This window comes from Anolis sagrei, chromosome 9, assembly GCF_037176765.1.
Source record: "Anolis sagrei isolate rAnoSag1 chromosome 9, rAnoSag1.mat, whole genome shotgun sequence".
In the NCBI taxonomy this organism is placed as follows: domain Eukaryota; kingdom Metazoa; phylum Chordata; class Lepidosauria; order Squamata; family Dactyloidae; genus Anolis; species Anolis sagrei.
Genome location: NC_090029.1, coordinates 27,214,507 through 27,238,263, shown reverse-complemented (window position 1 = coordinate 27,238,263; position 23,757 = coordinate 27,214,507). Strand labels below are relative to the sequence as shown.

General features: G+C 40.1%; 2 protein-coding genes across 4 annotated transcripts in view; both read right to left on the bottom strand.

Moving 5' to 3' along the window:
• Window positions 1-4,677: 4,677 nt before the first annotated feature.
• LOC137097613 (centrosomal protein of 152 kDa-like) lies at window positions 4,678-8,668 on the bottom strand. Its single transcript, XM_067471400.1, has 2 exons — window positions 8,329-8,668; window positions 4,678-5,948 (listed from the first exon to the last, which is right to left on the bottom strand). The coding sequence occupies exons 1-2, from the start codon at window positions 8,441-8,443 to the stop codon at window positions 5,023-5,025; spliced, it is 1,041 nt and encodes a 346-aa protein (XP_067327501.1). The 5' UTR covers window positions 8,444-8,668; the 3' UTR covers window positions 4,678-5,022.
• A 1,474-nt stretch (window positions 8,669-10,142) lies between these two features.
• Window positions 10,143-23,757, bottom strand: part of CEP152 (centrosomal protein 152) — a 38,496-nt gene continuing 24,881 nt past the window's right edge. For 2 of the 3 annotated variants that reach the window (XM_067471399.1, XM_060755304.2), the window contains exons 15-26: window positions 22,613-22,743; window positions 22,333-22,461; window positions 22,107-22,242; window positions 21,305-21,493; window positions 18,861-19,124; window positions 18,154-18,285; window positions 16,336-16,986; window positions 13,620-13,791; window positions 12,492-12,665; window positions 11,678-11,762; window positions 11,362-11,465; window positions 10,144-10,325 (exon numbers count right to left, since the gene is read on the bottom strand). In XM_067471399.1, the coding sequence (XP_067327500.1) occupies window positions 10,165-10,325; window positions 11,362-11,465; window positions 11,678-11,762; window positions 12,492-12,665; window positions 13,620-13,791; window positions 16,336-16,986; window positions 18,154-18,285; window positions 18,861-19,124; window positions 21,305-21,493; window positions 22,107-22,242; window positions 22,333-22,461; window positions 22,613-22,743 (2,328 nt within the window). In that variant the 3' untranslated portion in view covers window positions 10,144-10,164. Of the gene's footprint in view, window positions 10,326-11,361; window positions 11,466-11,677; window positions 11,763-12,491; window positions 12,666-13,619; window positions 13,792-16,335; window positions 16,987-18,153; window positions 18,286-18,860; window positions 19,125-21,304; window positions 21,494-22,106; window positions 22,243-22,332; window positions 22,462-22,612; window positions 22,744-23,757 lie in introns of all 3 variants that reach the window. The other variant, XM_060755303.2, reaches the window with a different exon arrangement.

Here is a 23,757-nt window from a genome sequence, read left to right as displayed (position 1 = left end):
ATGTCAGTTGTGGGAATAGGCGTTGTTGTCTTGCTTCTCTACCCCAAATAGTCCCCTGCTAATGAGATGTTTCAGCTCACTGGGAGTAGCCCACTGATGTAGTCGAAGTAACATCCATGGTATCGGAGGATAGGGATTACAACGAGCCCACTGTGTTCTGGGAACCGCTCTGCTTCACGTCGGCCCCATCGCATCATGCTCAGGAATATTTTACTCAGTGCCACTGCTCCAGTCCTGGACAATGCACACTTTACTTACTTAGGCGATTCTTCGTTGTCCGAGTAGGATTGTCTTCCAAGATTGGTGTTCTGGTGGGTCCGTAGGTGACTGTGGAGCCCTATTCTTGACCTGCACGTTCTCCCGCAGTGAGGGCATTGGTTTCCAGGTGGAAGGCGGTCCCGGTCGGGGTTGGCTTGACGCACCTTCCTCTTGACACGTTTCTCTCTTTCACCCTCCATTCATGCCTCTTCAAATTCTACAGCACTGCTGATCACAGCTGACCTCCAGCTGGAGCGCTCAAGGGCCAGGGCTTCCCAGTTCTCAGTGTCTATGCAACAGTTTTTAAGGTTGGCTTTGAGCCCATCTTTAAATCTCTTTTCCTGCCCACCAACGTTCCGTTTTCCGTTCTTGAGTTTGGAGTAGAGCAACTGCTTTGGAAGATGGTAGTCGGGCATCTGGACAACGTGGCCGGTCCAGCGGAGTTGGTGGCGGAGGGCCATCGCTTCAGTGCTGGTGGTCTTTGCTTCTTCCAGCGCACTGATATGTCCACTTGTCTTCCCAAGAGATTTGCAGGATTTTTCGGAAGCTACACTGATGGAATTGTGCTAGGAGTTGCATGTGACGTCTGTAGATAGTCCACGTCTCACAGGCGTATAGCAGGGTTCGGAGGACAATCTATATAAATAAAAATTGTAATGTTCGTTTGTGGGATTAACATAACTCAAAAACCACTGGACAAATTGCAGCCAAATTTGGCCACAAGACACCTACCAACCCAAGGAGTGGCTATCACTCAAAAAAATTGAGTTTGTCATTTGGGAGTTGTAGTTGCTGGGATTTATAGTACACTTACAATCAAAGAGCATTCTGAACTCCACCAATGATGGAACTGAACCAGGACTCCCATGACAAACAGAAAATACTAGAAAGGTTTGGTGGGCATTAACATTGAGTTTTGGGGTTGTAGTACACCTACTTCCAGAGAGCACTGTGGACTCAAACAATGATGGATCTAGACCAAACTTGGCATGAATACTCCATCTGTGTTCAACTAGGAACACAGATGGAGCTTGGGGGAAACAAACCTTGACGTTTGGGAGTTATAGTCACTGGGATTTAGAGTTCACCTATAGTCAAAGAGCATTCTGAACCCCACCAAGGATAGAATTGGGGCAAACTTTCCACACAGAACCTCTATGTCCAATAGAAAATACTTAAGGCCATCCAGTCCAACTCCCTTCACCAGGGCAAGAAAACGTAATCAAATGCTGTTTACCCACAAGCATAAAGAAATTACATATATTAGAAACCAACACTTTCTCATTACTTTATTTTCCAGATCACCAGACTGGGCCACAGCAACGCCTGGTAGGGGACAGCTAGTAGTTTTATAAACAAGCATCTTGGTATCCCTACGGATGTCCCGATCCTCAATGCACAGCACTGATGAATACTCTGTATTGACTCACTGCTTAAACCAGTGGTTCTCAACCTGTGGGTCCCCAGATGTTTTGGCCTTCAACTCCCACAAATCCCAACAGCTGATAAACTGGATGGGAATTCTGGGAGTTGGCTTAAACAGTGGCGCTCACATTTTATGCAAGGCTCCAGTCCGAAGTGGAGTATTGGAATGCCCTGCAATAGCCATAACATCCATCAACCTAAACACAAAATAGTGAAAACTTTTACTATAAGGAGACTGGTGTTATGATCATGGCAAAACCAAGCTTTGATTTAAATGGAAGGGAGCAATTTTCAATCTTTGCTCAACAAGGACTCCATACTGATTTTTGCATTCTGTATTTTATTGTGTTGTATTGTATTTTTTGGGCTTGGCCTCATTTTAGCCGCCCCGAATCCCCACTGGGGTATAAATAAAATTTATTATGTATTGTCGAAGGCTTTCATGGCCGGAATCACTCAGTTCTTGTGGGTTTTTTCGGGCTATATGGCCATGTTCTAGAGGCATTTCTCCTGACGTTTCGCCTGCATCTATGGCAAGCATCCTCAGAGGTCTGTTGGAATTAGGACAAATGGGTTTATATATCTGTGGAATGCCTGGGGTGGGGCAAGGAGCTCTTCCCTGCTGCAATTAGGTGTGAGTGTTTGGCTAATCACCTTCATTAGCATTTGAAGGCCTGCTTGAACCTGGGAAAACCTGTTGCTGGGAGGTGTTAATCTGTGCCTGGTTTCTTCCTCTCTGTTGTTTAGCTGTTATAATTTTAGAGTTTTTTAATACTGGGAGCCAGATTTTGTTCATTTTCATGGTCTCTTCCTTTCTGTTGAAATTTATTATATTATATTATATTATATTATATTATATTATATTATTATTTTATTATTTAAAAAATTATTATATTATATTATTATTTTAAAAAAACACATACTTGAAAAACTCCACTAGGGGGAGCTGCACTATAAACCATGAATGCTTTTGAAATCTCAGACACGAATTTAGTTTGCAGAAGTAAAACTAATTTACGCATAATGCTGGAAAACCTCTATATAAAAAATGAAAAGTTTAAACAGTGACATTTTTACTGTGCATCTGGTGTCTCTTTCAGCAAGCAACACATATTGGAAATCCAAAAAAAAAAAAAAAAACTGAGAGAAGTGGAATTTACTTGTATTACTGGATACTTCCCATTTCTGTAGCGGTGTTTGTACAACAGGACCTCACTGGTGTTCTTGAAAGATTCTTTCAGCCAGAGATGTCAGCCATAGCAGAGTACCTGTTGAACCAACCTGGACACAGCATATTATTTGAGAACACACAAATGCTGGACCACTCTAACAACCACCATGTCAGACTACACAAAGAAGCCATTGAAATCCACAAGCATGTGGACAATTTCAACAGAAAGGAAGAAACCATGAAAATGAACAAAATCTGTCAACCAGTATTTAAAAAACAGTAAATAACGAGCAACACTCAAAAAGCAGGGCCATTCCAGACAAGAATCAATCAAGGCCAGCTAACACCTCCCAACAAAGCATCCCCCAGGCAGCAATCAGCCAGGCTTTAAAACTGCAAGACCATTAAATGCATCGGGACTGTGGCGCAGCTGGCTAGGAGTCAGCTGCATTAAGATCACTACTGACCGAAAGGTCATGAGTTCGAAGTCAGCCTGGGTCGGAGTGAGCATCCGACCAATTTGTGTAGCTTGCTGTTGACCTTTGCAGCCTGAAAGACAGTTGCATCTGTCAAATAGGAAATTTAGGTACTGCTTATGCAGGGAGGCAAATTTAACCAATTTGCAAGGCCATAAAAATCTCCAGCAAGCATGCAAAGAATGAGGAAGTATTTCATCAGTGTCAGAAATGGTCGGTGAAGGGACAGCTCTCCTGGTGGCCAGAATACCCTCATGAAAAGCTAGAATGTTAAATTGCCTCTGTGTCTATCTATATATGTTGTGTGTCTATGCCATTGAATGCTTGCTATGTATATGCACACTGTAATCCGCTCTGAGTCCCCTGTGGGGTGAGAAGGGCAGAATATAAATACTGTAAATAAATAAATAAATGCTAATCAAGGTGGCCAATTGCAACATTCACACTTGCCTCAAACACGTAAGAGTTCTTTCTCCCACCCTGGACACTATTACACAAATATATAAACCCCACTTGCCTAGTTTCCAAAAGACCTCACAACTTCTGAGGATGCCTGCCATAGAGGTGGGTGAAACATCAGGAGAGAATGCTTCTGGTACATGGCCACAGAGTCCGGAAAACTCACAGCAACCCAATACGTCTGTTTTTTTCTTTTTTCTGCCTTTGAATAGTTTTTTAAAGACATTTCTTTAAGAGTTGTCTGATATTAATAGCATCCGTCTAGCAATAACTATGCTATACAGTCCTGTTGAATGACAAGGTTGTGCAAATGAACACAAACACCAGATATGCACTGAAATGTGAAACAAAAGGACATGAACAGCTATGTGCAATATACACATATATACATGTGCAATGGCAATGCATCTGCAACTGCTTCTATAGCATGTAAACAACAGCAACTGGATTCCGCTCTTTGTTGACAGTCCCTGCCTGCTGTATCTGTTGTCTTGAGTTCTATGCGCCCCTTTGTGGTGCAGTGGGTTAAGCTGCTGAGCTTGCAAAAGGTCAGCAGTTTGAATCTAGGGATTGGGGTGAGCTCCCAATGTTAGCCCCAGCTTCTGGCTACCTAGCAGTTCGAAAACATGCAAATGTGAGTAGATTAATAGGTACCGCTTCTGAGGGAGGGTAACAGTGCTCCATGCAGTCATGCCGGCCACATGACCTTGGAAGGGTCTGCGGACTACGCTGGCTCTTTGGCTTAGTAATGGAGATGAGCACCCACCCACCCACCCCCAAATTCAGACATGACTGGACTTAATGTCAAGGGGAAGCCTTTACTTATGGAAAACTAAGTGATAATAATTGCCGGAAACAAAACTAAAGAAATTATCCCCAACTTTCAAGAAACATCTTTGACAACTGTGTCAGTTTTATTTCTGTATAAATATAAAAAGTTTTGCATTGGGCTGCACGCTAATCTTGAGGTATAAAAATAAATCATTTCAAACACAGCACACGGGTATAAAACCAATCTATACATAGTGAGGGTCAGGTAGCAAAGATGTAGCCAAAACCATCATAAATATTTACAATTGAGTTTGCTGAGGTAAAAGTCAAAACATAGAGGTTAAGAAACAAACAAGTAAAAAACAATCACACCACAACCACAATCAGCTTCCTCCACAGCTTTCATTTAAATATATTTAAGAATCTCTTTCTCCAGAATGTGCAGAGTCTTGATCCTGGTGTTCAATCAAAGTGGATTTGTGGGCTGTCAAAGCCACTATCTTGATGAAAAGGGATAACATCTTGCACCTGTTTCCTTGAAGGCAGCGGGTTGTAACTTTTCCCTTCTGTCGAACATAATGCAGCACCGCTTAGAGGACTTAATTCTTCCAAGTTTGGATATGGCATTTCTCCAGGAATCGCAGTCCGGTGGCCTTCTTTGTAATTCATGCCCTGTCTTTTTGCAATGACGGGGCTATCTTCACGACCAGCAGACTGGTGGCAAAACATATGGGAATTTTCCTTGGCATGAGAAAAGAGATTTGTAGTGGGAAATTGTGAGCAGGATTCCAGTGGTGCCCTGGAATGGGATTTATGAACTGGGTACAAAGACAATGCATCACTGCTGTCCGTTTGGAGAGTCTCGCTCACCAGGCTCCAGTCAGAAGAGCAACCGTCATCCCTTACTGGAGTTTCCCGGATTTCAAAGGTAGAGGGGTCCTTCTGATGGCTAACAGGCTGAGGACAGCTACGTTCCTTTATGGCCAATCTTTCATGTAAGTTCTTAAATCTTATACAAGTTGCCTCTGAGTCGGAACCACCACCTGTACTGTTAATTGGACTGATGCCTTGGAATTTCCCTTCAGAAAAACATGGAGGATGGTTCTGGAATGGAACAGGAGGAGGTTGGTGGTGGCTTCTAGTTTCGCCATCAGTAATACCTGAAGGGTCACTCAATTGCTGAAAAGCCTTCCCATCAAGCTGGGTTTGGGGAACTGGTGCTGAATGGCTTTCGACAGTATCAAGATGCTGCTGTAAGCTACAAGGGATGCGTCTCTGGGTTGGAGGGTTGTGGCCTACACTTTCGTCGTGATTTTCCATCACTGTTGGCCTAGTTTGCTGCATGCAATTTCTTTTAGCTCCATTAACGTTGGAGGTTTGTGACAGGGCTGTAATAATAAGAACAAGCCATTAGGCTTTGCAATTTGGAGTGGCTTTGCTAAACTATCAGGGTAAGCCTCATACAAATCTTGGGGGTAATAATAATAACAACAACAATAATCATAAAAACACAATGCAGAGCAGAAGAGAAAACTGGCAAAAGAAGGCTCTCTATGTACAGTTCCTGGGAAAAATTGAGAGCCAAATTGACAAAGAAAAAACATGGTTGTGGCTCACAAATGGAACTTGGAAAAAGGAGACAAAGGAGGGCCTGATTCTGGCAGCCCAAGAACAAGCCATTTGAACCAAGGCCATCAAAGCCAGATTTGAAAAGTTGACAACAGATCCCAAATGTAGACTCTGCAAGAAAGCAGATGAAACAATAGATCCCATGCTCAGCTGCTGCAAGAAGATCGTGCACAGGATTGAAGAGAAACAACTGGAAAAGCTGACACAATATGAGGATTTAAAGATCAAACTGCAAAGACTCTGGCACAAGCCAGTTAAGGTGGTCCCAGTGGTGATCGGCACACTGGGTGGAGTGCCTAAAGACCTTGGCCTGCACTTAAACACAATCGGTGCTAGTAGCAGAAGGCCACCCTACTGGGATCTGCATGCATTATTCTCCAATACATCACACAGTCCTAGACACTTGGGAAGTGTCCAGCGTGTGATCCAATACAACAGCCAGCAGAGTGATCTTGTCTGCTGTGGACTCATCTTGTTGTGTTTCAAATAATAATAATAATAATAATAATAATAATAATAATAATAATTTTATCCATATTTCATCACATAATAGTCACTGTTGCATAATAGTCTTACCCCCCTTTTTGGGTCCCAAAAGTGGTATTTTAGGATTCCTCACATAATAGTCTTAGAGCCATTTGAGATTCATTCCCTCTTCTTTCTCCAAAGACAAGGTAGCTTAAAAATCTGAATGCAGGTCTCTAGAGCTTCGGTCTTATAAACTTTAAATTTATTTCTATCCTTCCACCATCTCCCCGAGGGGACTCTGGGAGGCTCACAAGGCACTCCAGGGTGCACATAATAACATACAACAGGTAAAAACTGTACAAAAGTATAAAACAAGGCACATAAAATTATAACAACAATCCCCCTTCCTCCAAAGAGCTTAATTCCAGATTTCATAATCTGCCTTGCCTCAGAGAAAGAAGGAAAAAAGGAAAAATCTTCCCTATTCCTTTCTCTATGGCAGTGGTTCCCAATCTTTTATTGACCAGGGACCACTTTGACCAGGGAACACTCTCCAGCGTTAGTACCAAAAGGGTTACGAATCAGTTTTTGGTCAACTTCAGATTTGGTGTGGTTATTTGTAGTGCTGATTCAGAAAATTGCATTGGATAGACCACATCAGCTTTAGTTTCTGATACAGAACATATGTAGTCATCATCTGCTTGCCCACAGAAAACCATATTTAATAATCTAGAGCTGATGTAATCTATCCAATGCAGTTTTCTGAATCAGCACCCCAGGAACAGGCCTAAAAACGAAGACACCAATGCGCCACATGGAATGGCTCTGCTCAGGGGGAGGGATGGAGGAGGAGAAACAGCAGTCAGGAGGCATGTTGTTGCGCCTTTCGTGAGTAGTTAGCCTCTCCCTTCTCAATATTGCCTCGACACTATAAGAGAGTTTTGCGAGACTAGTCGCTCTCAATGCAACGGTGTAGTAAAGGTGAGGCCACGGACCATATTTTGATACATGGAAACCACTGGTGGTCGACGGACCACAGGTTGGGAACCACTGCACTATGGCAAGAAAGTTTTTTTTAAAAAAACAAGAAAAAATTGAGCTTTTTGTTTGCAGCTGGATCATCCCTCCTTTTCCTCCTCCTCTTTTGGGGAGTAAGGCAGTTTATTATAATTCTTTAAAAAAAACATAAACAGAAGAATGAAAGGCAGATTCATCACATAATAGTCGCACCTCTCTCTTTTGATCACAAAAGATAAGTGTGACTATTATGTGATGAAAATACAGTATTATTCACCTCTTCTGAAACACATAATGGAGATAAGAACTGCAGAACAAAGCAAGCAAAGAACTTGAAGACTGGCATTGAATTGTCAATTTCCCTTCAACAAGCTCAAATTTCTTCATATATACAGAAGCCTTGTTAAAAAAAATATGCAACATAACTGTGATAGTAAACATGCAAACAATACATTTTCTCATTTTTTTCTCATGTCAGGAGTGACTTGAGAAACTGCAAGTTGCTTCTGGTGTGAGAGAATTGGCTGTCTGCAAGGACGTTGTCCCTAGGATGCCCAGATGTTTTACCATCCTGTGGGAGGCTTCTCTCAATTTATATTATGAGAATTAACATGAATGGAAAAATAAAACAAGACAAGTTTTTACTTGACTTACCCGAGTGGGTTATTTTGTTCGGAGGTGAGTTACGAACAGGGGTTTCCAGTACTTTGGCCATGGTTGCAATCTTGCCGGCAGCACAGATTATTTTTTTCTCAGCCCTGCAATGCATTCAAGAATTTGCAAAAGTCCAAATCTTCCTCAATTAATCTGACTGACAGTTTCAATCTGAAGGGAAGGTTTGCCACCAAAATGAGGAGATACGTCTTGGAGCGTTAAAAAAATAAATCAGAAGTGGTCCCCACAAAAATAATACGTATCTTTGATTCTCACAAAGTTTCATACTGACTTTGTAATGCCCACAATCTGGGAGATTTATGGCTAACAGGAATTTTTGAGATTCTGGCTGTTAGGAATTGTGGGAGTTGGAGTCCAAAACACCTGGAGAGCCAAAGTTTGCTCATGCCTAGGTTAGGGGAACTACTACTAATTCCTTTTATCTATAAGCTGAAAAGAAATAATGGAAGATTCTTCTCGGAAAACAAACATATTACATATTTCCTGCCTCTACCAAATTTTATTGATGTTGTAAACAACTTCTTCTTATCTAACTTCCTTCCGGCCTCTGCTTTAGCATTTCTGTAACAAAATGCTGGGGAGAAAGAAAAATCACAGAACTGACTAATAATCATTAATAATTAGATAATCTATATAAATAAAAATGTAATGTCTGTTTGTGGGATTAACAAAACTCAAAAACCACTGGACGAATTTACACCAAATTTGGATACAATACACCTATCACGTCAACAAGTGACCATCGCCCATAAAAACACAGCAGAAGAGACTTTTAAAGCCAAAAAACAAAAAATACATTACAACTCATAAGCAAAACCACATATATAAACAAACACACATATTTACACAAATGTATACACACATATATGCATACACAAAACACATATACACAGAAAGGGAGAAGGAAGGAAGGAAGGAAGGAAGGAGAGAAGGTGGTAGAGAAAGAGAGAAAGAAGGGAATGACAGAAGGAAGGAAAGAGAGGAGGTAGAGAAAGAGGGAAAGAAGGAGGGAAGGAGAGAAGGAAATAGAGAAAGGTAGAGAAGGAAAGAGAGAAGGAAATAAGAAGTGAAAGGAAGGAAAGAGAAAGGGAAGGAAGGAAGGAGAGAAGGAACAAAAGAGAGGAAGAGAGAGGGAAGGAATGAAAGAGACAAGGAAGGATGAAATCAAAGTGCAAAGGAAGCGAGGAAAGGAACAGGTAGCGAAGGAAGAAAGAAGAAGAGAAAGAAAAAGAGGGAAGGAAGGAAAGAGGGAGGGAAGGAAGGAGAGAAGGAAAAAAAAGAGAGAAAGAGGGAGGGAAGTTTGGCCATAGCAACGCGTGGCGGGTACAGCTAGTCTATATAAATAAAAATGTAATGTTTGTTTGTGGGATTAACAGAACTCAAAAACCACTGGGCAAATTGACACCAAATTTGGACACAAGACACCTCTCAGGCCAACAAGTGACGATCACGCATAAAAACACTGAAAAACACAGCAGAAGGGACTTAAAAAGCCAAAATAAGCAAAAAGATGTTACAGCGCATGCACAGAATGACATACATTACAATGCATGCGCAAAACCACATATATGTATGCAAAACACATATATACACATATACACAAATATATACACACACACAAAACACATATACACAGATTGGGCCACAGCAACGTGTGGCAGGGGACAGCTAGTTGTATATGATTACTATAAAACAAATTATGTTTTTAAATATTTCAGGGTACAAGGGCTAACCAAAGACGAGTATTGTTGGTTCCATAGGAACAATACATAGGAAACACATTACCCATCATGCTTTAAAAATATAGGAAATACATTACCCTTCATGCTTTCCATCGTCATTCAGAAGTTGCTGAAGACAAATAAGGTAGTATTTGCGCATCTTCCGGGCCGTCTCCTGGCGTTCCCTTAATACTTCTGATTTAATAATTTCTGCAGCTCTCTCTTTACTGTCATGAATGTAACGAAGCATATCACCTAAAATGTGATAAAATGTATCTTAAAGCCAAAATTTAGGGCCCCCAGGTGGTGCAGCAGGTTAAACCGATGAGCTGCTGACTTTGCTGACCAAAAGGTTGGTGGTTCAAATCTGTGAATGGGATTTTTTTTCTTGACAAATCTTGAATCTTTTTCCCGATGTTTTTATATATTTTTCTTTCTTCATCTTACTTTCCTACTTTTCTATCATACTATTGTTCTCCCACTTTACTTGTAGAAAAAGATACCCACTCTCCTTTTTTATCCCCATACCCCCCTTGTATTTATCTATCTATCTATCTATCTATCTATCTATCTATCTATCTATCTATCTATCTATCTATCTATCTATCTATCTATCTATCCATGAATGGGGTGAGCTCCCACTGTTAGTCCCAGCTTCTGCCAACCTAGTAGTTCGAAAACTTGCAAATGTGAGTAAATTAATAGGTACCACTTTAGTGGGAAGGTTATGGTGCTCCATGCAGTCAGCTTTGTTTCCCTCTTGATTTTAATAATGAAAACTCATGATATGACTGCTTTTAAAGTATGACAAGTTTCCAAATCATCCTGTTTGCATTGTATTTGAGCTGCTGAACTTGCTGACCAAAAGGTTGGCAGTTGGAATCCGGGGAGTGGGGTGAGCTCCCACTGTTAGCCCCAACTTATGCCAACCCAGCAGTTCGAAAACATGCAAATGTGAGTACATCAATAGGTATTGTTCTGGTGGGAAGGTAACAGTGCTCCATGCAGTCATGGCAGTCACATGACCTAGGAGGTGCCTGCGGACAACGCTGGCGCTTTGGCTTAGAAATGGAGATGAGCACCACTATCCAGAGTTGGACATGACTAGACTTAATGTCAAGGGAAACCTTTACCTTTATCTAAAGTCATGATTCTTAGTCCATAATAATAGCACAAAACATGAGGTGGAAAGGGATACAAAATGTGGTCAACCAATTTTACTGGCAACCTTGTTTTTTATTCCTCGGGAAACAACTGATATTGAAAAACAAACATTTTTTTCTGCACTCACTCTTGATTTTGCCCACTGCTTTAATATACTGGGAACGCATTTCTTCCAAAGCTTTTCCATCACAGGATGTGCAAGGCTTTGAGACATATCCTTCCGACAATGATCTACAAGCACAAAAAGATATTCAAACTGAGAGAATCAGCAATAGCGCTCCATGCAGTCGTGCTGGCCACATGACCTTGGAGGTGTCTATGGACAATGCCAGCTCTTTGGCTTAGAAATGGAAATGAGCACCAGTTCCCAGAGTTGGACAACGACTGGACTTAATGTCAGGGGAAAACCTTTACCTTGACCTAAGTTGAACAGTATACAGTACCTTGGGGGAACACTAGCAGATTTCAGATTGTCAAGTTTAGTCTTCAACACAGAGTTTTCTTCTGTTAAAGCCTCCACAGTTTTGTCTAAAACAACAAAATGCAACATATAAGTCTATTTTCCTGCCACTGTCATCCCATCTCATGCCCCCCCCCCCCCCCAAATCATTTGGAACAACGGGCAGAGAGCAAACCAACTACATTCCAGATCTATGGGTACTGATGCACTGGATGACAGCTTGCTAGGCTAGAAGTTTACAAACATTTCATTTTGGTGTCACACCTTTTAGACATGGACTAGTAATTTAGTTTTCCTAGCAACCTGGGGGTCGGGGCACCTGTGGTCCTGCATATCAGATATTTACATTATGATTCATAACAGTAGCAGTTATGAAGTAGCAACAAAAATAATTTTATGGTTGGGGGTCACCACAAGATGAGGAACTACATTAAGGAAGGCTGAGAACCACTGCTGTAGAGTGAATCCAGATTCATTACACTATTTTGAAAGTCTACAGGGTCTCAGCTTTGTTTTGTCAGTTGATGCAAGTGATAAAATCTGCAGCGATTATCGAATCCACATTGACCATTTGCTATTTTTCTCTATGACGTCATTAGACATATGAATAGGCCAGATGTTTTACGCCAAACACAGATTTTCAGAAACCCAGGTACACTGTTTGGCAACAGAAAAAGCTCAACATTTGCTACCCATCAAGGGCAAAAAGCACAGAAAACCTGCACACGAGGACCAGTTTCCTGTAGTACACCAACATCCGGGTCGGAAAGCCATCATAATTTAAGAAGTGTACAAACCTTGTTCCAGTTTTGACTTCTGTTCTTTCACAGCAAGCTGGAGGTGTTTGCAAGCTTTGTCAAGTTTCTTTTTCAAATCCTGACATTCTTTTTCTTTTCTTTCAATCTGATGGCGGCAACGGTCACAACAAATGCCTTCTTGAGGTAACAGGTTTTGCTTCCTGTAGTTAGAACCTGTAATTAACCATCAAAACAAGTTACAAATATGAGGGTTGAATGAAAAGTAATGCCTCCACCATCGTAACTCCTCAACAGATGGCAGTACAGGTATGTGACAGGTACTGGCTTGTTCAGCAGACTCTCCTCTACAGTTCCATATTGGCAGGAAACCTTAGCATTGAACGGTTGTGTTGTTGAAGTGCAAAGTATGGAATCCTGCACAGGCATCGGTCAATGCGACTTAAGCAACATGCAGTCATTGAATTCTTGACAGCAGAAGGTGTCACCCCAAAGGAGATTCATCAGAGAATGCAAGCTCTTATAGTGATTGTATTGATGTGAGTACTGTGCGTCGTTGGGCGAGCAAGTTTAAAGATGTTAAGGTGACACCTTCTGCTGTCAAGAATTCAATGACTGCACGTTGCTTAAGTCACATTGACTGACTGTCTGCACAGGGTTTCATACTTCGCACTTTAACAACACAACCGTTCAATCTTAAGTCTTCCCACAAAAAATGGAACTGTAGAGGAGAGTCTACTGAACAAGCCAGTACCTACCGCATACCAATACTGCCATCTGCTGAGGAGTTACAAAGGTGGAGGCATTACTTTTCATTCAAGCCTCATATTTCTCTCGATTATGGATCTCACATTTCTAAAAACGGGTGAGTGATTGGGTGACACTAAAAACTGGTAGTTACAAGCACTGTTTTTAAATCTAGGTTTTCTTATCTTCCACCTGCCCAGGAACCACTAGTGACTTACAATACGTATCCAGCACCTCTCTAACATTGGATGTTACTGTCCCCATAATAGACAATTAAACTAATGCATAGTCTTGAACCTAAACTATAATTGTATGACTGAGCCAGTACAGAATGCCAAATATCACTATAAAATCTGCAGCTTTTTCAAACATGTAACATTCAGATCAAAATTTTAGAGGGGGGGAAATAAAAATGAAGAATACCAGTATCCACTTCCGTCTCCTGCAAAGATGGCTTCTTTCTTAACATTCTTTGTAATTCCATTTGCTGTCCCACATCATACAAGATAGGCCTTGCTTTGTCCCCAGTTTCTCCTTCATTTTGCAGGCAACGGTCCTCCAAATCTTTGAAATTATACCCCATATCCTCATGTTTCTACAATGGATATAACAAACTTAAGTTTCCAAAGGCTTTACATTAAGCTATAGCTTCCTAGTTATATATATATATATATATATATATATATATATACACACACACACACACACACACACACACACACACATATATACAGAAGTAAAGGTATGCCTGCAGTCCAGAGACTGACTCCCCCAACTTTCAGAAGCATTGGTGGAGATTATGGGAGTGTACCTACCTTATTTGTGTTGGAATTCAACCCCACACTGCCCAAGTTTCAAGTCCTCAATAGGGAGCAGTTAGTTAAGCATAGACTAAAAGTTTTCCTTTCCTCATGTTGCCTGTATGACAGTTGGAATGCATCTAATTTCTTTTTTCCTCTGTTTCTGCTTTCATGCTGTTTAGTTGTTTAAAATGGATACTTTTCTACTTTTTTGAATCTCACTTCTGCCTTTCTTACACTTTAGTATGGAGAATATGTGCTATGTGCTTTGAGATCTCTCTCTGCTTGTGTGCCAGGAGAGATGTAGTGATTTGTGTTTTTCCCTCTCTTTCAAACCTTAGAAGAGATGGGTGTTAGAGTAGCTCAGACCCAGTTCTTTACTATTAAGAAATGTAGTTATTTCTTATTATTGTAAATAAACATTTTGTGATTTTTTTTAAGATTGGACTCTGCATGTTTGCCTTCTAAGCTCTAAATTCTTTACACCCACTTTGCAATTCACAGTTTGCTCGCTAATGAGCTGATGCTCAACTTTTGTATCCTGTTTGGTTTTGGATGCTCTGCTTTAGTTTAGGGTAGTTTTCCCTAACAATCTGAAAGGTAACATGTTGATGGAAGTTACTGCAGTTTGCCTTCAAGTCATCTCCAAATTGTAGTGACCTCAAGGTCAAACTATCATGTGTTTTTTGGACAATATTTTGTCAAAGGAGGTCTGCTTTTTTTCCTTCCAATGGGGCAGAGAGAGTAGGACTTCCCTGAGGTCAGCAAGTGTGAACCTTAGACTCTAAACAGCGATTCCCAACCTTTGGTCCTCCAGGTGTTTTGGACTTCAGCTCCCAGAAATCCCAGCCATCTGATCAGCTTAGGAACTGTGAGAGCTGAAGTCCAAAACACCTGGAAGACCAAAGGTTGGGAACCACTGAGTTATAGTCCAACACACAATCCAATATATCATACTATGATAAGAAAAACTTCAAAGGATCTACTATATCCTTCAGCTAAATACTTAAGATACTCCAGCCCACTTACAACGAGACTTGAATTATACTATTGGTTGTTGTTTCTGATGTTTGTTTTATACATTGTAATAATGTTGTTCTATGTTGTTTTATGCTGATGTTATGTATTTTAAATATGCTATGTTTTAACTTTGTTGACTGGGCTTGGTCCCATGTAAGCCGCCCCGAGTCCCTTCGGGAAGATGGAGGTGGGGTATAAAAACAAAGTTTTATTATTATTATTATGATACAACCAATTCATTTCAAGGCACATGGAGAAAAAGCCACTCCGAGTCCCTTCGGGGAGATGGAGGTGGGGTATAAAAACAAAGTATTATTATTATTATTATTATTATTATTATACAACCAATTCATTTCAAAGCATGTGGAGAAAAAGCCACATTGCTTAAATGACTTTAGTGCTTTCATTTTACTTATTGATCTTGTTGAGAATGTTCGGTGCTCACTGTTCAAATTTTCAAAGAATGTGACTTATTAATTTAAGAAGCAAACAATAAAATAAATGGAAATATCATGTCCTCTTGAAATATGGTGAACTGAGATAAAGAGCATATATATGCCTCTGCCCAAATATATTTTCTGATTCCAGATTTTCTGAATCTCCCATGCAACGTGCCCAGGACAAAGGCAAACATTTCATGAACGTTAATATGAAATAAGATTAGATGAAATCCCTAATTTTATGAACTACACTTATGAAAGTATTTATCAGATGGGCTTTGGCACAGCTGGTTAATCACCTGCAGCAATAGATTACACCAATTGAAAGGTTGGCAGTTCGATGCCCAGGTCGGGGTAAGCACCTGACCTGCAGCCCAGCTCACTGTCTACCTATGCAGTTCAAAAACAGCTGTGAGTAGAGAAAGTAGGCACAGCTAAATGGAGAGATATTTTACAACACCATAAAAAGGAAATACCAGAAAATGCTGGTAATCAAAGGAAGGAGGAAGGTTGTGATCAAGGGCTCTTCATCATAGCACCTCCTACCCTGTGGCCGGAATTGAACAAAACTTCCAGGATGCCGAAGTTGGGGAAAAAATGCCGACATACACATCTATCTGTTGTCTGTCCTGACTGTTTAACGGCATTGAATGTTTGCCGTGTATGTGTTCTGTGATCCGCCCAGAGTCCCCTTTGGGGTAAGAAGGGCAGAATATTAATGCTGTAAATACATAAATAAATAAACAAACAAACTATAATCTTTTCCAGTTGTTTTGCAAAGACATCAAACACGCCTAAAAATGAAACCCTGATTACAGCTGTGCTTAATATGAATGTGAAAGTCAAAATGCAAATAGTTTATAGGGATATAATAGTTACCTCCTTCCATGTTTGTTTGCGTTTCTCGAGAATGGCACAGATGGTGGCTTTATATGCTTTCTGTAGACAAAATGTCAGTTTCTCTTTGAATGGAGGGTTGCCATGAAGAGGATGAAGAGTCCACTTTGCTTGCCATGTACGCTGATTACCTGCGCATCTGACCAAATCCTTGTGCATGTCATCAAGGAGGAGTTCCACCTGAACCAGGATCCTGTCCTCATATTGGCTGATTTCATTTTGCAATCTCTTAGCTTCCTGAACGGCACACTCTTGTTGCTTTTGCTCCAGGTGCATCTTCAGCTCCGTCTCTTTCTGATCGAGCAATTCTTTCTTTTGCTTTGCAAAGTCTGCTTTGACTTTTGCAAGGACCTCGTTGATTTTGTTCTTGTGGTCTTGCAAAAAGGAGTGGTAATCTTTTTCGTTTTGTTCTTGTATCCTGTGCACCTCCTCCTGTTTTTCCTTGTTCCACTGAGTCCGTGCTTTTGCCAGTTCGGTTTTAACAATGGCTGGGATTTCGTCTTTTTTCAGCTCCAACTCCCTTTTAAGGGAAAATATTTTTTCTTCCAGCTCCTTGTTCCTGACTCTAAGTTTATCACTGTTCTCGATTTCCTTCTTCCATTTCTCTTCAGTGGCAGAAAGAACCAATGAGACCTAAAGAATGCAAACCATAACAGACTGAGTGATGCCTTGGAGATTTCCAACATATTCTACAGGAGATGAATAGTTCGGTGAAGAATATGGGCCAGGATCAAATGGATTCCTCTATTCCACCAGATTTGCTAATCCCTCCACTCCATTCTCCAGTCCCCTAAAATCTATATAAATAAAAATGTAATGTTCGTTTGTGGGATTAACATAACTCAAAAACCACTGGGCAAATTGCCGCCAAATTTGGCCATAAGACACCTACTAACCCAAGGAGTGACCATCACTCAAAAAATTGATTTTGTCATTTGGGAGTTGTAGTTGCTGGGATTTATAATTCACCTACAATGAAAGAGCATTCTGAACTCCACAAATGATGGAATTGAACCAAACGTGGAACACAGGGCTTCAATGATCGACAGAAAACACTAGAAGGGTTTGGTGGGCATTGACTTTCAGTTTGGGAGTTGTAGTTCACCTACATCCAGAGAGCACTGTGGACTCAAACAATGATGGATCTGGACCAAACTTGGCACAAATATTCCATATGCCCAAATATGAACACAGGTGGAGTTTGGGGGAAATAGACCTTGACATTTGGGATTTATAGTTACCGGGATTTATAGTTCACCTACAATCAAAGAGCATTCTGAACCACACCAATGAGAGAATTGGGACAAACTTCCCACACAGAACCCCCCTGACCAACAGAAAATACTTTAGGCCATCCAGTCCAATTCACTAGGGCAAGAAAACGTAATCAAAGCCCTCCTGAGAAAGCCATAGATATAGATAGATAGATATGATTCACACACAGACAACATCGGCTCTTTGGCTTAGAAATGGAGATTAGCACCAACCCCCAGAGTTGGACACAACTAGACTTAATGTCAGGGGAAGTTTTTACTTTATGTTAGATGCTTTTAGAATTGTGAGAGAAAATTAGGAAGAAAATGAATAGAAATGCCCTCACTAAATGTGTTATTACAGACACATTTGTGTTATCACAGTCTGACAGAGCAGAAATATGCCTTATAGACACAGACCATATGTCTCTGTTCTATGAATCGTATATTGTCATTTCCCCAATTATATGTAGTTGCATGAGGGATCATTTGAAATCTTCCATTTAAATATTGTCATCCAATCAGTGCAAATTTCATTCTCCGCTACCTGTTTTGCGGTGCTGAGTTCAGATTCCTTCTCCCATTTTCCCTTGGCTACTTTGAGATGTGCTTTGAACTCCTCAAGCTGAGTCAGTTCCTGTAACCACCTGGTTCGAGCCTTCGTGAGAGCTGATTCCACCTGGAAATGGTAAGGAAAAGGTAAAAGGAGGAAAGGTCTGAGACATTTGGCTTCAGACCAATTTCAAAGAAAGCAAAACAAAGGAACGTTATTTTTCATGTTGATATTTTGGAAGAGGCCTTTTCTCCCTACAGTTTAGCTTCCAATGAAACCAATGGGATTCTAGCCTGTCTAGTTGTGCTCAGGACCGCAGTCATCAGGATCATAGAAACCTTGTGGGCCATCCAGTCCAACCCCCTGCCAAGAAGTAGAAAAATGACATTCAAAGCATCCCTGGCAGATGGCCATCTGGCCTCTGCTTAAAAGCCTCCAAAGAAGGATCCTCCACCACAAAACAGAATAAAAAGCTAGTTAAGAAAACATCTGCTTTCTAAAGACATATACATCTTGACATTTTTAACCATTTAAAAACAATCTGAAACTTTTAAAATCTGTATTAATAATTCCCTACTTTTCACTTACTCCAGCCAAGTGTGGCTAAATATAGCCCAATATATCTTGTGGCAACTTCTGCTTTGTGTACTTTTTTTGGGAGGCTCTATTGAAAAAAGCAGAACAGTGTGTTGTCTTGTTACCTGACTAGCAATGCTTTCGTGATGTCTAGCTTCATGTTCTCTCAGTGCATTTTCCTTTTCCTTCAGTGTTTCCCGAAATAGGAGTGTTTGCTCTTCAACCGCCTCTGCAATGAGTTGGCGTAGCATGTCATCTTTGATGGATAACGGTTCTGTTTGGTTGCAGTGATCTTTGAGTTCTAGGACTGGTCTCTTAGCTTCTTCCAGAGCTTGATCCAATCTACTCTGCCATTCTTTTTCAACTTGCTGGATAACTTGCTCTTTGGCCTGTGGGTAAAAGTGGGTTTTTAAAAAATATATAAACAAGACAATTAACTAGAACTGTGAAATGTAAGAGCTAGATTTCATGTAAGTTCCTAAAAGAATCAAAGTGAATACAAATCTTTTTTTTTCTTTACATGCATGAAGAATGACGTTTTGTCTTATGTCTGTTACAACAGGCTGTGTTTTTTATTTAATTTTAGTTTGTTAAGTTATAATTCATATTTATATGTTGGGTTGTACAAATGTTGTTAATATGGACGTATTGTTGTTGTATTCAGGCACTGAATGTTTGCCTTTTATGTTTGGAATCCACCCTGAGTCCCTTTGGGAAGATAGAGCAGAATATAAATAAAGTTTTTATTATTATTATTATTTGAAACACAATAATAATAATAATAATAATAATAAACCTTTATTTGTACCCCACTACCATCTCCCGGAGGACTCGGTGCGGCTTACAAGAGGCTGAGCCCAAATACAATAGTCAAACAATAACAACAACAAAATAACTCAAAAAACAAAGCAATAACATTAACAACACACAATGACGCAATTAAAAACAACAGCTGCCCTGAGTCCCCCCTCGGGGGTTGAGAAGGGTGGGGTAAAAGTACCCGAAATAAATAATAAATAAACAAGATGAGTCCACAGCAGACACTCTGCTGGCTGTTGAATTGGATTATTATTATTATTATTATTATTATTATTATTATTATTATTATTAGGTGGTCTTTTCTTCCAGGAGTTTCACTTATTGAAATAAAATAGTTCAGAATTTGTGCAGGCAGGACTGAAGACTGACAGGTCGCAGGTTCGAATCCAGGGAGAGGCGGATGAGCTCCTTCTATCAGCTCCAGCTCCTCATGTGGGAACATGAGAGAAGCCTCCCACAAAGATGATAAAAACATCTAATCATCCGGGCGACCTGGGCAACGTCCTTGCAGATGGCCAATTCTCTCACACCAGAAGCAACTTGCAGTTTCTCAAGTCGCTCCTGACATGACAAAAAAAAAAGCAGGCAACAAACCCTCACATGTACATTATTTTGGAAAATGTAAATCTCCATAACCATTTGGGAAATGAGATTCATAAGCTTGTTGGAAAACTACTGGTCAAAGGAAAGGGATTACCTTGTTAGGAGTCATTCAGCAGCAATCATGCAAGTCAACTAGGTCTCCTAGCTGTTAAAACTGATGTACCTAGGTATGTCTTTGAACTGCTAGGGACAAAGACATGCCAATGCACAAAAACACATATTCAGACGTTTCAGAAGTGTTTCTTTAGTTGCCCTAAAACATTTACTTTCTTAAAATATATTTGCCTTTAAATCATGCTCTCAAGAGACAAAATGAACAGTCCTCTTTAAAAGTAACGTATCTGGTTTGCTCACAAAAAAATCATGTATACAGCATACAGGCACTTTACTTATGAATCCAGTTACAATAGGATTTTAAGTAATTTCTCTGACTAGGTAACACAGGCCATCTTCCTTAGAATTAATAGTCCATAGTCCAAAGTATCTCTCTGTTTTGAGAGTCTAATAAGCTTCTAAACATACTGTTCCTGCATTGAAATCTAAAGCATACAGATGGCTTCTACTCTCTCTAAGAGTCTAGTGGCTACCATACAGCATACTGTTCCTACTGAAGTCTAAAGCAAACACTGAACTAAAATGGAGTCAGAGTCCTGAACATGCCCAATTCTTATAACGTTCGACAGCCCCTCCCACATCAAAGAGATCTGGCAAAATTGTAAATCAATATACACATACATTACAGTAAGCAATTATATACATAACAAATAACTAGAATCTTGAATTTTCAACACATTATAACAGGATTTCTTACATTTTCCCACTCACGAGTCCTTTTTGTCTGATTTTTTTTACTGACCCAAGATATATAGGCATATAAAATAGGTATAAAATCAAATGTTAATTATAAGAAATTAACATTTGCAAGGTTTGTTAAACAGGCTGATTTTCCATTTTATAAATCACAGCTGAAGCATCCTCTGCAGAGTCCATTGTAAATACTGAACATTTCTACTAATAGATTTGTGTAAATGGATGCCATTCAGAAACCTTTTACTGTTGCCAAACTTTTTGTGACCTCATTATTGAATGAAAGGGATCCCATTTGGGGTCGGGGCCCACAGTGTAAGAAGCAGTGCATTATACCAACCTGTTCCAGTTCTTTCCCCCAAAGGGCTTTGGCTTTAGCAATTTCATTCTCAGTGTGCTTCTTCTTCTCATCTTCTTTTTCTTTCTGCCACTGACCCTTTGCGAGTACCATGGCATTCTGGTGAGCTTCTAATTCTGTCCTCAGCTTGCTCAAAGATGCTTCCTTTTCCTCCAATAACCGTTTCTTGAGCTGGGCAAAACCAAATAAGGCTGCTAAAAGTTATTCAGGCAACACAACAGTCTTACTCATAGTCCTCCATAATCTGATTTCAGTAGAGAGCAAGGTTTATAAGTGAAAATTGTTTTATTGGACATCTCACTTGTTAAGATAAAATTAGGAATCTTTCTGCTTCCTGTCATTTTCTTCAAAGTAAGAGATGGTACGAAAGAGGGAAGAGGTTTACTGAGCATTTGATTTTGCTTTATTAATACAACATCACTAACCCCAAGCATCCCTGTCTCTTTATTTTTGCTTGGTATGTACTTCATTTCATCCACAACCCTTTCCTCATTCACCCGGAAAGCTGCTTTGCAATTATTATGCAAGTTAACTAATTCAAAGAGCTGTGCCCTGTGAATCCCACCTGGAATCCTTCTGTGCTGATGTCATGAATAAATATGATATATAGCTTGAATGAATTGCATGAAAGGTGTGTGGATGGGACCTAATTTGGCTGAAGACACCATTCTAAAAGATTAAGGCCTGCAATGGAAAAATCATTAACTACACTACTATTTATCAATATGTCTTCTTCAGGACTTATTTCTAGAATAGCACATATGAAACATAAACTTGCACAAACCTTGTCTTCCCTCGCTTGTTGCTCTTGTTCAAACCCTGCTTTTAAAGTAGATTCCAATTCATCTCTATCTCTGCAAACAGCAATGTAACATTCCTTCACTGCAGTCATCTCTTTGTTCAATTCATCAATGTCAGCCCTTGGAGAAAAGATGCAAGCATTTTAAAAAACTTTTTAAAAGCAGCATTTTAACGTGTTTGAAACTAAGCTGAAGAAATACACTATTTACTTTAACTGGCAAATGTTCTCTTCGTAAGCTTGGATAAGCTTCTCTTCTTTTTCCTTATGCCTTTCCATCAGCTCTTCACAAAGCTTTTTCTTCACATCCTCATAATGTTGTTGATATGTCCTTTCACATCTGAAGCAAGGAAAGGAGACAAACCTATTGTTGCATATAGTTGAGAACAGACTTTGCAGAAGAGGGACTGACAAGATAATTCCAACTCCCTCTAACTCGTGTTCTAACCTTTTACACAGAATAGTTCCTTGCTCCCTATTACCCTAATTACCTGTCAAGGGCTTCTTGCTTATCACGATCACAGTCCTGAACCATTTGTCTCATCTGACTACACAGCTCTTGATTTGCATTTTGCAGTTTTTCCTGTTTTTTTGTAAGTTCTTGAACTCGTGTATGATGGCACTGTTCAAAGGAAAAATAATTGAAAGAATATTTAAACAATTAATGCATTCTGTGTTAAATAGTCATGTGCTTTCAGGTCAAAAGGCATATCGTTTTCAGGTCCGTTTTCATCTGACCCCTCATTTCATTTATCAGAAAGTTACCTGAAAGGGGAGGGGTGTTTTCCATTTCATTCAGCAGACATTTGGCCCATTGGCTACAATGGGAGCTCAATCCTCAGCCATTTTAAGGCCGATCTGCACAAAACCTATCTCAGCTGTAGCCCCCATTTACAAGTGCAGGTCTGCCAAGTTTCAAAACCATTCACCAATCTACTGATTTTTTAATAATTATTTTAAGTTTTAAACATAACATTTTTAAAAACAAGACAAACCACAAGAGAGGGTTCTGGGAATTGTAGTCACCAGTTATGTCCATTCTCAGACAATCAGAGCATGGGTACCACCAGGCTTTTTACTGGCTGAGAGACACACAGAGAGAAAAACTTCAACTCCCATCATGCTCCGAGAGGAACTTTCAATGGTCACCCTATGCTAGTGCGACTAGGAAAGCAAGTTCTAAGGGACTCTCTGAAGGAGGAGGTAACTTTCCAAGGAAAAATGAGGAGACTACTTCTGCCAGTGAGAGAAAAAAACACTACAGATCCCCTTGACTCGGGTATTTTGTAGACTTAACTCTTTCCGAAAATATTGTCTCTCTGAATTCGTTTCACTGGTTTTTTTGGCACTCTCTTCCCCTTTCTGTTTTTGGAAATTACACAAAAATGGCCCACCGTAAGCTACAAATCTTTTCATTAACAGTGATTCGGGCCCAACTCTAGTGACTCTAGTGTAAAAGGTGTTTAAGTATTATGGATAGCATGATCAGAAGTGGCTAAAAATGTGAGTGTAAAAGAAGGAAACCCACATTTTTATCTCTTCTCCCCTTTCTTTGCAACAGAAAAAGTTCATGAAAATTCTAGAAAAAAAATTCCTATGAAAGTGTTTGTTTTGGAATTTCAAATGTGTAGTGTGA

Bases quoted from the DNA above. Each gene is read 5' to 3' on its own strand.
- LOC137097613 (XM_067471400.1), bottom strand. From the start codon at position 8,443: ATGCATTGCAGGGCTGAGAAAAAAATAATCTGTGCTGCCGGCAAGATT. The intron at 5,949-8,328 runs GTAAGTCAAGTA...TTATTATTACAG, and splicing joins GAACAAAATAACCCACTCGG to CCCTGTCACAAACCTCCAAC.